General features: G+C 37.2%; 1 protein-coding gene across 5 annotated transcripts in view; it reads right to left on the bottom strand.

Annotated features, from left to right (window-relative positions):
• Nucleotides 1-16,599, bottom strand: part of UGGT2 (UDP-glucose glycoprotein glucosyltransferase 2) — a 249,271-nt gene that overhangs the window by 192,000 nt on the left and 40,672 nt on the right. For all 5 annotated transcript variants that reach the window (XM_070048689.1, XM_070048688.1, XM_008260110.4 and 2 more), the window contains one exon: nt 12,746-12,920. In XM_070048689.1, the coding sequence (XP_069904790.1) occupies nt 12,746-12,920 (175 nt within the window). The remainder of the gene's footprint in view (nt 1-12,745; nt 12,921-16,599) is intronic.

Below are 16,599 nucleotides of genomic sequence, written 5' to 3'. Positions count from 1 at the left end.
ATGGCCCCTTGGGTTTAAAACCCAGGTTACAGTGTGTGTTCAGTGTCCCTCAGCTGCAGGGCATATGAAGCACACTCAGTTAAGACACCATCTGTCTTGAGAAGTTTTCCTGAGTCTCAGGGGAATGTTTTACCATGGCCTGCATCAATGTATCATCCTAGGCCTGTATCAACTCCTGTTGCCTATCTGAGTAATAAAGTTGCCTTGCTTAACTTGCTGTGTTCATATACTGTTTCAGCAAACTTATGGAGAGGATTGATACTGAAACATGTTATTGACAAGATATTTAGAGTACTCTGCAGGAACTGATGCCAGTACATGGTGAACCTACTACCAAAGTATGGAAAACAAAGTTAAGATACACATACTTAAATGAATTATTAATCTCCCACCCCCAGTACTGAGCCCTATTAATGCCCAACTCATGGGGTATATCGAAGATCATTAAGATAATGGTCATAAATGTAAAACTCCTTCCTGCATCCATATCCTTTTGTAATCTGACCTTGCCATTTCCCAAAAAGAAAGAAATTCAGTGCACATTTCCATTAATTTGCATCTGGATGGTGTTGTGACTCACTTTGCCTAAAACAATGTGGCAGAATGATCTGCATGAGATCTTTGGATTAAGGCTTGATAGTGATTACAATTTCCACTATTTCTTTTGGAGGTTCTTTTTTTTTTTTTTTTTTTTTTTTTTTTTGACAGGCAGAGTGGACAGTGAGAGAGAGAGACAGAGAGAAAGGTCTTCCTTTGCCGTTGGTTCACCCTCCAATGGTCGCCGTGTATTGCCTTTCATTTTTCAATATGTAAAACCAAATTTCTTCGTACTGGTGGGTGGCTTGAGAACCTCCAAAAGGGCCGGCGCCGTGGCTCACTAGGCTAATCCTCCACCTTGCAGCGCCGACACACCAGGTTCTAGTCCCGGTCAGGGCACCGGATTCTGTCCCGGTTGCCCCTCTTCCAGGCCAGCTCTCTGCTGTGGCCAGGGAGTGCAGTGGAGGATAGCCCAAGTGTTTGGGCCCTGCACCCCATGGGAGACCAGGAGAAGCACCTGGCTCCTGGCTTCAGATCAGCACAGTGCGCTGGCTGCGGCGGCCATTGGAGGGTGAACCAACGGCAAAAGGAAGACCTTTCTCTCTGTCTTTCTCTCTGTCCACTCTGCCTATCCAAAAAAAAAAAAGAAAGGCAGTACAGAAGAGTACAGAAGAGGACCAAGGAACTATAGCCATCAACTGGAACTAACTTCCCAATAGGTGTATGGGAATAATTTGAATCCTTAAACACTGATCTAATATTGAGTAACCACCACTTCATGATAGAGATCAGCAGAAGAAATGCTTAGAGTGGATAAAAAAAAACAAAAATTAATAATTTTTGCCTAGGCCACTGAATTCTGGCAAAATTGTTGCATAGCAATTCAGACACAGACAACATATCCAATAAATGGGAAAGGAGGGAGGGAGGAAGAAAAAAAGAAGAGATGACAGAGCCTTTCTCACAGATTCTAATTCAACAGAATTTCACGAGATACAACAAATAGATCTGAAAGGAAAAATAGGCAAATCAACATCCACAGTTAGATATATTCCTCTCAATAACTGATAGAATAAGCATAGAATTCAGATAACCTAAGAACCAACAATTTTTATAAAGAATTCCACCAAAGAAAAACAGAACACTCAGCCCTTTCAAGTACAAAGAAACACTGACAAAACTACATACTCTGAGCCAAAAAACACAATTTAATAAATTTTTAGAAATAAATATGAAATATGGCTCAAACTGTAACAAAATGAAACTTGAAATCAATGATAAAAAATCTGGATCATCACAAAATATGTGGAAATTAATACTTCTAAATAAGCAATAGATCAGAGAGAAAGATTCAAGGAGATTTTTAATCTTATTTTTATTTTAAAAAAACTAAAAATAACAGAGCAACATTATACACTAAATGGACCTAACAGATATTTACAGAAACTTTCATCCTATAGTTGCAGAATACACATTCTTCCCAGCAGTGCATTGAACTTCCTCTAGGATTGATCACATGCTAAGCTATAAAGTAAGTCTCAGTAAACTCAAAAAAAAAAATAAAATTGAAATCATAGCACGCATCTTCTCAGACCACAATGAAATGAAGCTGGAAATCAACAACTCAAGAATCTCTAGAACATATGAAAACATATGGAGACTGAACAATATGCTCCTGAATGAGTGAGTCATGGAAGAAGTCAAAAGAGAAAAAAAATTTCTGGCCTTCTGTTCCCTGGCCTCTTGCCAGGAAGGGGCTGGCTTTAGCCCTTTGCCTCCAGGGCATGTGGCCTTTGGGCCACCTGCCCTAGGCTTCCTGGCCTAGATGCTCCTCCACGTGGCTGGATCCTGGTGCTTGGTATGAACCAGATTTACTCCTCTCTCTTTTAGATAAAGCTTCACTCTCCTATGCATCTTCCACACTAAATAAAAGCTTAAAATATAAATAAAAATTCTGGAAACAAATGAAGATGACAATACAAAATATCAAAACTTATGGGATACAGCAAAAGCAGTGTTAAGAGAAAAGTTTATAGCAATTGACACCTGCATCAAGAAATTGGAAAGGCACCAAATAAATAAGCTACAAATGCATCTCAAGAACATAGAAAAACAACAACCAAACCCCTAACTAGGAGAGAAGAAGTAAAATTGGAAAAGAAATAAATAAAATTGAAACAAAAAATACAAAAGATCAGCAAAAGAAGATCTGGATTTTTGAGCAGATCAACAAAATTGATACACTGGCCCAACTAACCAAAAAAACAAAAAAATAAAGAAAAGACTCAAAGCTACAAAATCAAAGATGAAAAATGAAATGTAACAACAGATACCACAGGATTAAAAAACCATCACCAAGAATTACTACAAAGAGCTATAAAACAACAAACTGTGAAACCTAGAAACAATGGATAGATTCTCGGACACATGACACATACAACTAACCTAAATTGAGCAATGAAAACATAGAAAAACTAAATAGACCAATAACTAAATTGAGATTAAATCAGTAATAAAGACCCTCCAAACAAAGAAAAGCCCAGGACCATATGGATTCATTGCCGAGGAGTATCAGACATTAAAAGAAGATCTAATTCCAGTTCTTGTAGAGATATTCAAAACAACTAAAAGGGAGAAATCCTCCCAAACTATTTCTAAGAAGCCTGCATCACATTAATTCCAAAGCCAGAAAAATATACAACAGAGAAACAGAACTATTGGCCAATATCCCTGATGAACATAGATGCAAAAATCCTCCACAAAATATCAGCTAATCTAATCCAACAACACATCAGAAAGATCATTCACCCAGAACAAATGGGATTTATCCCTGGGATGCAGGGAAGGTTTAACATTTACAAATTAATCAATGTGATATATCAAATTAACAAACTGAAGAACAAAAACCACATGATTATCTCAACAGATGCAGAAAAAGCATTTGACAAAATACAACATCGTTCCCTGATGAAAACCTTAAGCAAACTGGGGATAGAAGGAACATTCCTCAATACAATCAAGGCAATTTATGACAAATGCACGGCCAGTATCTTACTGAACAGAGAAAAGCATTCTCACTAAGATCTAGAATCAAAGATGCCAATTCTCACTATTACATTATATCTCAACATAACTATAATATAATTAACATAACTATACGTTATTATATATTCCTGGAAGTTTTAGTCAAAGCCATTAAGAAAGAAAAAGAAATAAAAGGGATATAAACTGGTAAGGAGGAAGTCAAACTATCCCTAAATGCAGGTGACATGTTTCTACATACATGAGACCCAAAAGACTTTACTAACAGACTACTAGAATTCATAAGAGAGTTTGGAAAAGTGGCAAAATACAAAATTAACACACAAAAGACAATAGCTTGTATACACAGTGCCATGGCTGAGAAAGAACTTCTAAGACCAATCCCATTCACAACAGCTACAAAAAAAATATTAAATACCTCAGGATAAATTTAACCAAGGAAGTCAGAGATCTCTATAATAAAGATCACAAAACATCAAAAAGTAGATGACACCAAAAAAAAAATGGAAAATTCATCCGTGTTCATAGATTGGAAGAAATGGTATCATCAAAATGTCCATACCAGCGGCCAGCGCTGTGGCACAGCAGGTTAAAGCCCCGGTCTGCAACACCAGCATCCCATATGGGTACTGGTTCAAGTCCCAGCTGCTCCAGTTCTGAACCAGTTCTCTTCTGTGGCCTGGAAAAGCAGTGGAAGATGGCCCAAGTCCTTGGGCCCCTGCACCCGCATGGTAGACCCAGAAGAAGCTCCTGGCTCCTGATTTTGAATCAGCATAGCTCTGGCCTTTGCAGACAATTGGGGAGCGAACCAGCAGTTGGAAGACCTATCTCTCTCTCTGTCTGCCTCTGCCTCTCTGTAAGTACACCTTTCAAAATAAATATTTTATTAAAGTCCATATTATTGAAACAATTTATATATTCAACGCAATATGAATCAAATTACCAAGGACATTCTTCTTGGATATAGAAAAAAAGATAATGAAATTCCTATGTAAATACAGGGGACCCTGAATAACTAAAGCAATTTTATATAACAAAAACAAACCAGCGGCATCACAACACCAGATTTCAAGACATAATGGGTTCCAAGATGGCAGAATAGCGACAGGATTGTCTGAATCATATGGGGCAAAATTAATATTTAAAAAGGGTTGAAACTACATGCCTGAGATAAAGTTGTGGGGAATTTGCAGTGGGAAGCCCAGTGAGAATAGCAGAAACAGTACAGGTTCACACTGAAAGAGTGAATAAGTAAAATAAAACAAAACAAAACAAAACAAAAAACAGCAGAGGCTCCTACCTGGAGAGGAGAGTGCTGGCCCCAGCATACCAGATTAGGGGGAATCCGCAAGTCCATGAAGCTGCAGATAGCAGTGGGAGGGAGTGCTTGACAAACTGCTTCTGAAGTTCCACATGGGGTAAAAATAAATGAACAAATAGGGAGGTGGTACACTTTTCTTCCCTCCCTTGACCTTGCAGGGACCTGCGGCCACTGGAAGAAGCCATTCTATTCCTTTGTTTTGATTTTTTTTCTATTTTTGGATGCAAGCAGGTGGCATCCACCCCTGCCTCCCATGTGCACACTCAGCAATAGCAGGGGTCACTTCACCCTCCACCCAAACAGCAAGGAACACAATTCAGAATACCTTCCCCAACCACACCAAGTAGTACTGCAAGGAGAAGCCCTGCCTATCAAAAGCTTGTGCCTACCCACCACCATTGAGAAGTGAGCAGGACCCCAGAAGGTGGGGGCTCGGCACACAGGCCTGTGACCTACAGACCTATAGCAGTTCACAACAAAAAGAACCATGCTCACAGGAAAGTCACCACAAATCAAAGGAGCACTTCAGTAAGCAGTCCAAACTAGTGCTGAGGACACCAGGTACTAACACCGGGGCATCCCACAGCTGTAAGGAGAAGGGAAGGTCACACCAACAGAGGTGAAGACCCTCCTCCATTCAGATATCCAGAAGACAGCTACCTTGGATACTTGCTCAACCCTAGAACACTGAACAGGGTAACTTGGCCACACCCACCACATATCTCACTGGAAGTATAACATCCCACTAAGCCACTAAGCCATACAAATGCCACAAAACAAAGGAAGAAACATAAATAGTAAGGAAGACATTATGAGCTCCCCCAAAGGAACTCTACAACACTTCAATAGAAGATGAAGATGAAGAGACTGAGTATAAGTCAGAAACAGAATGCAGAAAATTAATCATCAGATGCAACCAAAAGCAAATTCATGAACTAAATGAAAATTTTTCTCATGAAATTGAGATATTAACAAGAAATTAGAATGAAATACTAGAAATGAAGAACTCTATAGATCAAATAAAAAATGCAGTGGAAACTATTAGCAACACAGTAGATGAGAGAGAAGAAAGAATATCAGAACTAGAAGACAAATGTCTGGAAATTTTAAAGTCAGGCCAAAAAAAGAAGAAATTAGAAATCCAAAAAACACTGTTGGAGAACTAGAAGACATAATCAAATGACCCAACATAAGGTGCTAGGAGTTCCTGAAGACAGGGAAAGAGGAAAAGGATTAGAAGGCCTTTTTAATGAAATAACAGAAAACTTCCCCAATTTGGAGAAAGAAAGAGACATCCAAGTACATGAAGCACACAGAACTCCCAAAAGACACAGCCAAAAAAGATCTTCACCATGACACATTACAGTAAAACTCTCCACAGTAAAACATAAAAAAAGATTCTAAAATGTGCATGAAACACCAGATCACATTCAGAGGGATCCCAATTAGATTCACAACAGATTTCTTATCAGAAACTCTACAAGCTAGGAGATAATGGCAAGATATATTCTAAGTCCTTAGAGAAAAAAGCCGTCAACCCAGAATATTGTACCTACAAAGCTCTCATTTATGAATAAAGGTGAAATAAAGATCATTCATAACAAACAGAAATTGAAAGAATTTGTAACCATTTGTCCAGCCCTAGAAAAGATGTTCAAGGATGTGCTACACACATAAACATGGAAATCAGAACAATACTATGAAAGAAGGTGAAGGCAGAAAGCCGCTCAGCAGAAGTACAAAGGAAACCCAAAATAAAAAAAAATAAGATTACTAATGGAAAAATGGCAGTGCAAAGTCGTTACTTAACAATAGTTACCCTGAATTTAAGTAGTCTCAACTCATCAGTTAAAAGACATAGACTAGCTGAATGGATTAAAAAAGAAAACCCATCTAGTTGCTGCCTACAATAAACAGATCTCAACAACAAATATCCACGCAGATTGAAAGTCAAAGGATGGAAAAAAGACAATCCATGCTAACAGAAACCAAAAAAGAGCTGGTGTTGCCATCATAATATCAGACAAAATAGGTTTTGGCACAAAAAGTATTAACAAAGAAGACAAAGAAGGGCAATATAATGATTAAGGGATGAGTTCAACAGGAAGATGTGACTATTATAAATGTATATGCACCTGGATATTTAAAAGAAATGTTAATGGATTTAAAGGGAGACATAGATACAAATATAGTAGTAATACTCCATTTTCAGCAATGGATAGATCAACCAGACAGAACATCAGCAAGGAAACAACAGACTTAATCAACACTATAGACCAAATGGACCTAACAGGTATCTCTAGAGCTTTCCAGCCTACAGCTAAAGATTATACATTCTTCTCACCTTCTATAGGACTGACCACATCTGGGCCTTAAAGGAAATCTCAACAAATTAACAAATTAAAAAAAACTGAAATCATACCAAGTATATTCTCTGACCAAAATGGAATGAAGCTGGTAATCAACAACTCAGGAATCCCCAGAACATATGCAAAAACACGGAGACTGAACAACATGTTCCTAAATGAACAGTGGGTCATTGAAGAAATCAAAAGAGAAATAAAAAAATTTCTGAAAACAAATGAAGATGACAATACGACATATCAAAACTTGTGGGATATAGCAAAAGCAAGTGTTAAGAGGAAAGTTTATAGCAATTGGAGCCAATATAAAGAAATTGTAAGGCACCAAATAAATGAGCTATCAATGCATCTCAAGGACCTAGAAAAACAATAGCAAAACAACCCAAAACTAATAGGAGAAAAGAAATAATTAAAATTAGAGAAGACATCAACATAATCAAAACCAATAAAAGCAATAGAAAAGATTAGCAAAACGAGGAGCTGGTTTTTGGCAAGATAAACAAAACTGACACACCATTAGCCCAACTAACCAAAAAAAGGAGAGAGAAGACCCAAATCAACAAAATTAGTGATGAAAAAGATAAAGTAACAACAGATAACACAGAAATAAAAAGAACCATCAGAAACCACTACAAAGAGCTATATTCCGACAAACTGGGAAACCTAGAATAAATGAAAGATTCCTGGGTACATATGACCTACCTAAATTAAGTCACAAAGAGACAGAAAATCTAAAGGGACCAATAACCAAGACAGAAATTGAGTCAGTAATAAAGACCCTACCAACAAAGAAAAGCCAAGGATTCACTTTTGAATTCTACTAGACATTTAGGGTGAACTCCAATTATTCTCAAGCTACTCAAAAAAATCAAGAGGGACAGAATCCTCCAAAATTCTTTCTATGAAGCCTGCATCACCTTAATTCCTAAAGCTGAAAAAAGATACAGCAGAGAAGGAGAACTATAGACCAATCTCTCTGATGAATACAGATACAAATAGCCTCAACAAAATAGTAGCCAATTGAATCCAACAACACAGCAGAAAGATCATTCACCCGGAACAAATGGGATTTATCCGTGGGATCCAGGGATGATTCAACATTCGCAAATCCATCAATGTGATTCATCACATTAACAAACTGAAGAACAAAAACCACATGATTATCTCAACAGATGCAGAGAAAATAGTTGACAAAATACAACACCCTTTCATGATGAAAACTTTAAGCAAATTGGGAATAGAAGAAACATTTCTCAACACAATCAATGCAATTTATTACAAAACCATGGCCAGCATACTTTTGAATGGGGAAAAGCTGGAAGCAATTCCACTGAGATCCGGAACCATATAAGCATGCCCACTCTGACCACTGCTTTCCAATATGGTCCTTAAAGGTCCAGTCAGAGCCATTAGACAAGAAAAAGAAATCAAAGGGGTATAATAAGGAAGGAGAAACTCAAACCATCCCTATTTGCAGATGACATAATCCTATACATAGGGGGTCCAATACACTCCACTAAGAGACTACTGGAACTCATAGAATGGTTTGGAAATGTAGCAGGATAAATAAACACACAAAAATCAACAGCCTTTGTGTATACAGACAATAGCACAGCCAACAAAGAGCTTTTAAGATCAATCCTATTCACAACAGCTACAAGAAAACTCAAATAACTTGGAATAAATTTAACCAAGGAAGTCAGAGATTTCTACAGTGAAGATTATAAAACATTAAAGAAAGAAATAGAAGGCACAAAAAATGGAAAATTCTTCCACGTTCATGAATTGGAAGAATCAATTATTAAAATGCCCATACTACTGAAAGCAATTTATAGATTCAATGTGATACCAATCAAAATACCAAAGACATTCTTCTCAAATCTAGAAAAAATGATGTTGAAATTCATATGGAAACACAGGAGACCCCAAATAGCTAAAGCAATCTTATACAACAAAAACAAAGCTGGAAGCATCACAATACAAGATTTCAAGACAGACTACAAAGTAGTTATAATCAGATCAGCTGGTACTATACAAAAACAGATGGATAGACCAATGGAACGGAATAGAAACACCTGTATTCAATTCAAGCTTCTAGAACCAACTTATCTTTGACAAAGGAGCTAAAATCAACCCCTGGAGCATGGACAGTCCCTTCAACAAATGGTGTTAGAAAAACTGTATTGCCATATGCAGAAGCATGAAGCAAAGCCTTTACCTGACACCTTTCACCAAAATCCACTTAAAATGGACTAAAGAGCTAAATATATGACTCAACACCATCAAATTATTAGATAACATTGGGTAAACCTACAAGACATTGGAAAAGACCCCAGAGGCCCAGGTAATCAAAGCCAAAATCAACAAATGGGATTACTTAAAACTGAAAAGCTTCTGCACTGCAAAGTGAGACATAACGGGAGAAAATATTAGCAAACTATAGAACTGATAAAGGTTCAATAACCAGAACATACATAGAGATGAAGAAACTCAACAATAGCAAAACAAACAATGCAGTTAGGAAATGGGCAAAGGACTCAGACAGGCATTTTTCAAGAGGAAATCCAAATGGCCAACAGACACAGGAAAAAATATCAGGATCACTAACCATCAAAGAAATGCAGATCAAAACCACAGTAAGGTTTCACCTCACCCCCATTAGAACGGCTTTCATACAGAAGTCAACAAACAACAAATCCTGGCAAGGATGTGGGGAAAAGGGTACCCTAATCCACTGTTGGTAGGAATGTAAACTGGTAAAGTCACTATGGAAGACAGTGTGGAGATATCTCAGAGGTCTGCATATAGACCTATCATATGATCTAGCCATCCCACTCCTGAGAATCTATGGAAGGGAAATGGAATCAGCATATTAAAGAGCTATGTGTACCTCCATGTTTATCGCAGCTCAATTCACAATAGCAAAGACATGGAATCAACCCAAATGCCTGTCAACTTAAGACTGGATAAATAAATTAACATTTATTGGCCGGCGCCGCAGCTCACTAGGCTAATTCTCCACCTTGTGGCACTGGCACACCGGGTTCTAGTCCCGGTCGGGGCGCCGGATTCTGTCCCGGTTGTCCCTCTTCCAGGCCAGCTCTCTGCTGTGGCCAGGGAGTGCAGTGGAGGAAGGCCCAAGTGCTTGGGCCCTGCACCCCATGGGAGACCAGGATAAGTACCTGGCTCCTGCCATCGGATCAGCGTGGTGCGCCGGCCGCAGCGCACCAGCCACGGTGGCCATTGGAGGGTGAACCAAGGGCAAAGGAAGACCTTTCTGTCTCTCTCTCTCACTGTCCACTCTGCCTGTCAAAAAAAAATTAACATTTATTATTCTATAAACCATGTAATAATACACAGCAGTTAAAAATAAATGAAATCCTGTCATCTGCATCAAAATGGATGCCACTGGAAAACATTATACTTAGTGAAATAAGTCAGTACCAAAATGACAAATACCATATGTTGGTATCACCTGTTGAGGAACATTTTTGTTTCATACTATTTTTTGAACTCTTTACTTAGTGTAGGGTTAATTGTATGTGTATTAAGTTAACTGAAAATAGATCTTAGTAAAAAATAAGAATGGGGATTGGCGCCGCGGCTCACTAGGCTAATCCTCTGCCTGTGGTGCCGGCACCCCAGGTTCTAGTCCAGGTTGGGGCGCCGGTTCTGTCCTGGTTGGTCCTCTTCCAGTCCAGCTCTCTGCTGCGGCACAGGAAGGCAGTGGAGGATGGCCCAAGTGCTTGGGCCCTGCACCAGCATGGGAGACCAGGAGGAAGTGCCTGGCACCTGGCTCCTGTCTTCGGATCGGCGCAGCGCACCGGCCGTAGCAGCTATTTGGGGGGTGAACCAAAAGAGGGAAGACCTTTCTCTTTCTCTCTCTCTCTCTCTCTCTCTCACTGTCTAACTCTGCCTGTCAAAAAATTAGAATGGGAATAGTAGAGGGAGGAGGAAGAGGGTGGGAGTGCAGGTGGAAGGGAGGGTAGGGTGGGAAGAATCACTATGTTCCTAAATTTGTATATATGAAATGCATGAAGTTTGTATACCTTAACTAAAAAGTTTCTCGGTTTAACAAAAGATTGGAAAACATTACAAAAATAAATCCATTAACTTCAAAAAGAAAAAACAAAGAAATAAACTCTAAAATGTAATATATAGACTTCTGTAGAATAGAACTAAAGCAGTTCTTAGAAGGAAATACATAACAAATACTTCTGTTAGAAAAAAAAAAAGCAGACCTAAATTCATTAACCCAAGCACCACCTATAGAAACCAGACAACTAAAAAGACCTATACTATCACATATCAAACATATTTTAATGCTACAGTTTTATGTATTATGTAAAGTATATTATTAAATATTATGTATAGATTCTAAAAATATATATGTATATATGAAAAAGTGATATAAGATGTAGCAAAATAAAGATCTGTCCAACAAACTATGTGGAAACCAATGATTTTCCATTTGCAAAAAAAATAAAAAAATCACCTCTACCCACAGCACATTCAAGCAAGTTCTGATGGGTTAAAGACCAAAACAAAAACAATAAAACTAGCTCTGATAAGAGAATGTTTTTATGTCATCATGAAGAAAATCATTAGGGAAAAGTTGGATAATTAACACAATTAATGCTTGTGTTCAAAGATGTCAAAATATTTTTCAAAAATATCAGAAGATGAGAACTACATTCAAAATTCAAAGTATGGAAAAAAGATTAGTATTCTGGATATATGTAAAAATATCTATAAATCCATGAGAAAGTGAATATTGTAGGTAAAGGAATAAATAGGCAATTTACAGATGTATCTTTAATACTTTCATTACATTAAATATTAATGCATAAATTATTAAGAATTTTTGAGCTATCAATCAAAATACATTTCTCATGTTGGGAATATTAAAAAAATCCTTCCTTTAAAAACCATTGTATTCTAATGTGTAACAGGATTGTTGAATAAACAGATACAACAGTAAGTACAATGTAATTATTAATACAAAATAATGTGTTTGAGTGTGATAGTAACAGGAAGTAGGAACCAATGGGATACATTTGATCAGAAGTCTAAGTGAGAAAGTAGTCACCTCTCAAAAGAAAAAGGATTAGAAGTATTCATACACTACTCCTGCATTTTGACCTAAATATACTATATCAAGTCAAGTTTCTTCAGTGAGAGATTTTTACTTAAAATAACATATTTATGAGTCCTAACAAATACTGTACATATTTGAAGTATTTCTTAGTTACTGTTTTTTAATCCAAGTTTTAATTTTGTGCCATGTAGACCATAAAAGAATGTAAACTTGATACTTACAGAGTAGACAGATTCCCATTATTTTTCATATAAAATTCACATTTGTTAAGATAAAAAAAAATCTAAAATTTTCTGGTGAAATTTATTATTTAAATCTAATAAACAACTTATAATAAGAACTCTTTATATAGCCAAAATAATCTTGCATGAACCAAGTATGTACCTGAATATAATGGCGAAGAACATAAAGAATTTCCTCATTTTGAGCTTTTTCAGACAATACTTTGTGAAACTGACCAAATGCTCTGGTACCCATTTCTGCATAAAGAATAATCACTGGTAAGTTTTCTTTGTTTGTGGGAAATTTATGATCTCCTTTAAACAGATAAGGTCTTGGCCTAAAATAAAAGCAAAACACAAACTTTTAAAAGAACTGAAGGTCAAGTCAAGAACATATCAGAAATTCATCTCAACACTTTACAATTTGTTTATCAAACAATTTATAATACATAAAAGCACAGAAAAAGAATTTAAACATCCAGTGATCACTTTGTCCACATAACTTCTATTACATGATAGAAAAGAAATCTAGTTAATCCAAATTGATTAAAAATACTATCTTGTTTTGGGTCAATATTGTGCTGCAGCAGGTTAAGCTGCTACTTGCAATGCTGTCATCTCATGTAAGAGTACAGATTTGAGTCCCAGCTGTTCCTCTTTCAATTCAGCTTCCTGCTAATGTGCCTGGGAAGGCAGTAGAAGAAGGCCCAAGTGCTTGGACCCATACCAACCATATGGGAAACGAGGATAATGTTCCTGGCTCCTGGTTTTGACTTGGCACAGATCTGGCTATTGCAAACAGTTTGGGACTATACCAGCAAATAAAAGATCTGTGTGTTTCAGTCTCTTTTTCTGTCACTCTTCACATTAACAATAAATAAATCCTAAAAAAAGTTTATTTTCCAATAGGATTCATTATCTTTACAAAATAACAAATGACAACAATTTTCAATGAAGTAAGATTTATTTTTTGGTTAGAAAAGTATAACTTTTCACTACAGTTCATATTTACAAGGATTTTAAGAACACAGCAAAGACACTACCTTATATGAAGATTATGTTTCATGAATAACTATTCATGAAATCCTCAAGGATTATATATATATATTATATATATATATATAATATATATAGTCTTGGTATATCATCACAAACTGTAACTGACATCTTATTTGCCAGGCACTGGTTTAAATTCATTATCTGTATTAGTAAACTTCAGTATTAAAATTAGATGGTTATGGTCATTTATTTAAACTTTTAAGTTTCAGAGGCTCAGGGAGGTTAATTTTTCAAGACAAAATAAAAAGAAGTTAGAATTTCAAATAATGTCTATGGTATTTCAAAGCCCCCTTCTTTTAACAATTTAGACAGGCAGAAAGCAAACTAAGCTATGATGAGAATAATAATAAAAAGGATATTGGGAAATAATCTTTTATCTAATGAGTTCAGATCTCCACACATTCAATTACTATCCTTAAGTACCAATTACTAGAAAGAGGAGAGCACGAATAATATTGCTACAACATGCTAGTGAAAAAGACTGCATTTTGAAATGAAGTAGAATGGATTCAAATAACAGCTTAAATACTCACTAGTTTTGTAATCTTGGGTAATTATCTGATCTTCCTTGGGTCTATTAACTTTTTTTAAGATTTATTTATTTGAAAGCCAGAGATACAGAGAGAGAGAGAAGTAGAAAGAGATCTTCCATCAGCTGGTTCACTCCCCAGATGGCCACAACAGCCAGGCTAGGCAATTCAAAGTCAGGAGTTTCTTCAGGTCTCCCACACAGGTGAAAGTACTTAGGCCATCTTCTGCTGATTCCCCAGGCATACTAGCAGAGAGGACTGGAAGTGGAACAGCCAGGACTCAAATCGTTGCCCATAAGGGATGTCCACACTTCAGGCCTGGGCTTACCCTTCTACACCACAATGGCAGCCCCAGGGTCTAATTAATTGTACTGAAGGACAAAAAGGAATGTTCTGTGGATTTCTCGAAATGATTTGGAAATTATCTAAAAGAGCACAAATCACTTGTTTGGTGCTCAAGAAATGATCACATTTCTCTCACAGTGCAAACTATCTATGTACAATATTAATGAAGAATACAATAAAGGGAATAAAGGAACCAAAACTATATCATTAATGCTAAAATCATGACATATATATCTAATCTATGTAACTGTGATTACATGATACATAACACTCCTTTATAAAAGGATATTCATGAACCTGATAGCTCTAGTTTTGGAGACAAGTATGAGAGTTATATAAAAATGCTATCAATCACAAAAATTCAGAGTACTGTCTTTTATCTGCCTGCAGAATGTCATCAAAATGGTAGAACTTAGAAATTGAGTATTCATATAAAACCTAATACACTGAATATGTTGTTTAGATGTAATTAATAGAAAGATGTATCAAAAAAGAGAGTTTGGGGCCTGGCACTGTGGCGAAGTGGGTAAAGCCATCGCCTGCAGTGCCAGAATCCCATATGGGAGCTGGTTCGTGTCCTGGCTGTTCCACTTCCAATCCAGCTCTCTGCTGTGGCCTGAGAAAGCAGTAGAAGATGGCTCAAGTCCTTGGGCCCCTGCACCCCTGTGGGAGACCCAGAAGAGGCTCCTGGCTTCAGATCAGCACAGCTCCAGCCATTGCGGCCAGTTGGGGAGTAACCAGCAGATGGACAACTTCTCTCTCTCTGCCTCTCCTTCTCTCTAGGTGTAACTCTGACTTTCAAATAAATAAATCTTTAGAAAAAAATAGTTTGGATTAAAAAGTGGATAAGGTAGGCATGGTTTATTAATTGTGACAGATATCCTAACATAAGAGGTTAGTAACAGGGGAAACTGGTTGTCATTTCTAGATTCCGACAAATGTATCATATCAATACATTAATAGTAGGGGTCCTACTATGTGGTATATGGGAAGCTTTTGTACCACAACACAATTTTTTATTGTAAATTTAAATCTATTCTGAAATAAGCTAAAAATATTAAAAGGAAAAATTTCTACTCTCAAATGAACCTATTTCAATACACTGAAATAAAACACATTCCAAGTTAATAGAAGTATTTATAGACACTGAATGTTCATCATTCTATTGGTTCTCTCAATTTATATCTTGAATCTGCAAAGGATCTTCATTTAGTGATATCACTATTTTAAATTTTACAAGATGGATATAATTTTATATTACATTGTTTTTATTTTGGAGGTTTGCATGTAAATAAAATTTTATATGTAGAAAGAGGTAATAGTATTTTTAAATTCTTCTACAGTGTTTATAATATTAGACAGTGTTTAGTAAGGATTCAAATTCTCAAAATGAGGAACTAATCATTTAGTCTAGTGATTAAGACAGCTGTCTCCAATATTGGAGTACCAGGGTTCAAAATCAGCTTGGATTCCTTACAACCAGCTTGCTGTTAGTGCAAACTATGGGAGGCAGTAGCAATGGCTCAAGTAATCAGCTTTTATCAATCACATGGAAGACCTGGATTGCATTCCTGGCTCACGCTTAGTCCTCCTGGACATTCCAGGCAGTTGGGAAGTTAACCAGTGGATGGGATTTGTGTTTATCACTTTGTTTCTCAAGTAATTAAATTCTCAAAATGAAGATTCTAAATGAAAATCATTTTTCAGTAAGTATAATTTTTTTTAAAGAAGTATAATTTTAGGCCAGCGCCACGGCTTACTAGGCTAATCCTCTGCCTGCAGCACCAGCACCCCGGGTTCTAGTCCTGGTCAGGGTGCTGATTCTGTCCCAGCTGCCCCTCTTTCAGTCCAGCCCTCTGCTGTGGCCAGGAAGGCAGTGGAGGATGGCCCAAGTGCTTCGGCCCTGCACCCACATGGGAGACCAGGAGGAAGCGCCTGGCGTCTGGCTCCTGGCTTCAGACTGGCGCAGCGCGCCAGCCATAGGGGCCATTTGGGGGATGAACCAACGGAGGGAAGACCTTTCTCTCTCTCTCACTGCCTAACTCTGCCTGTCAAAAAAAAAGTATAATTTTAACTATGAAAA

The sequence above is a fragment of the Oryctolagus cuniculus genome, chromosome 9 (genome assembly GCF_964237555.1).
Source record: "Oryctolagus cuniculus chromosome 9, mOryCun1.1, whole genome shotgun sequence".
In the NCBI taxonomy this organism is placed as follows: Eukaryota; Metazoa; Chordata; class Mammalia; order Lagomorpha; family Leporidae; genus Oryctolagus; species Oryctolagus cuniculus.
Note: the sequence above shows the minus strand (reverse complement) of the source record. Positions and strands in the feature narration are given on the sequence as shown.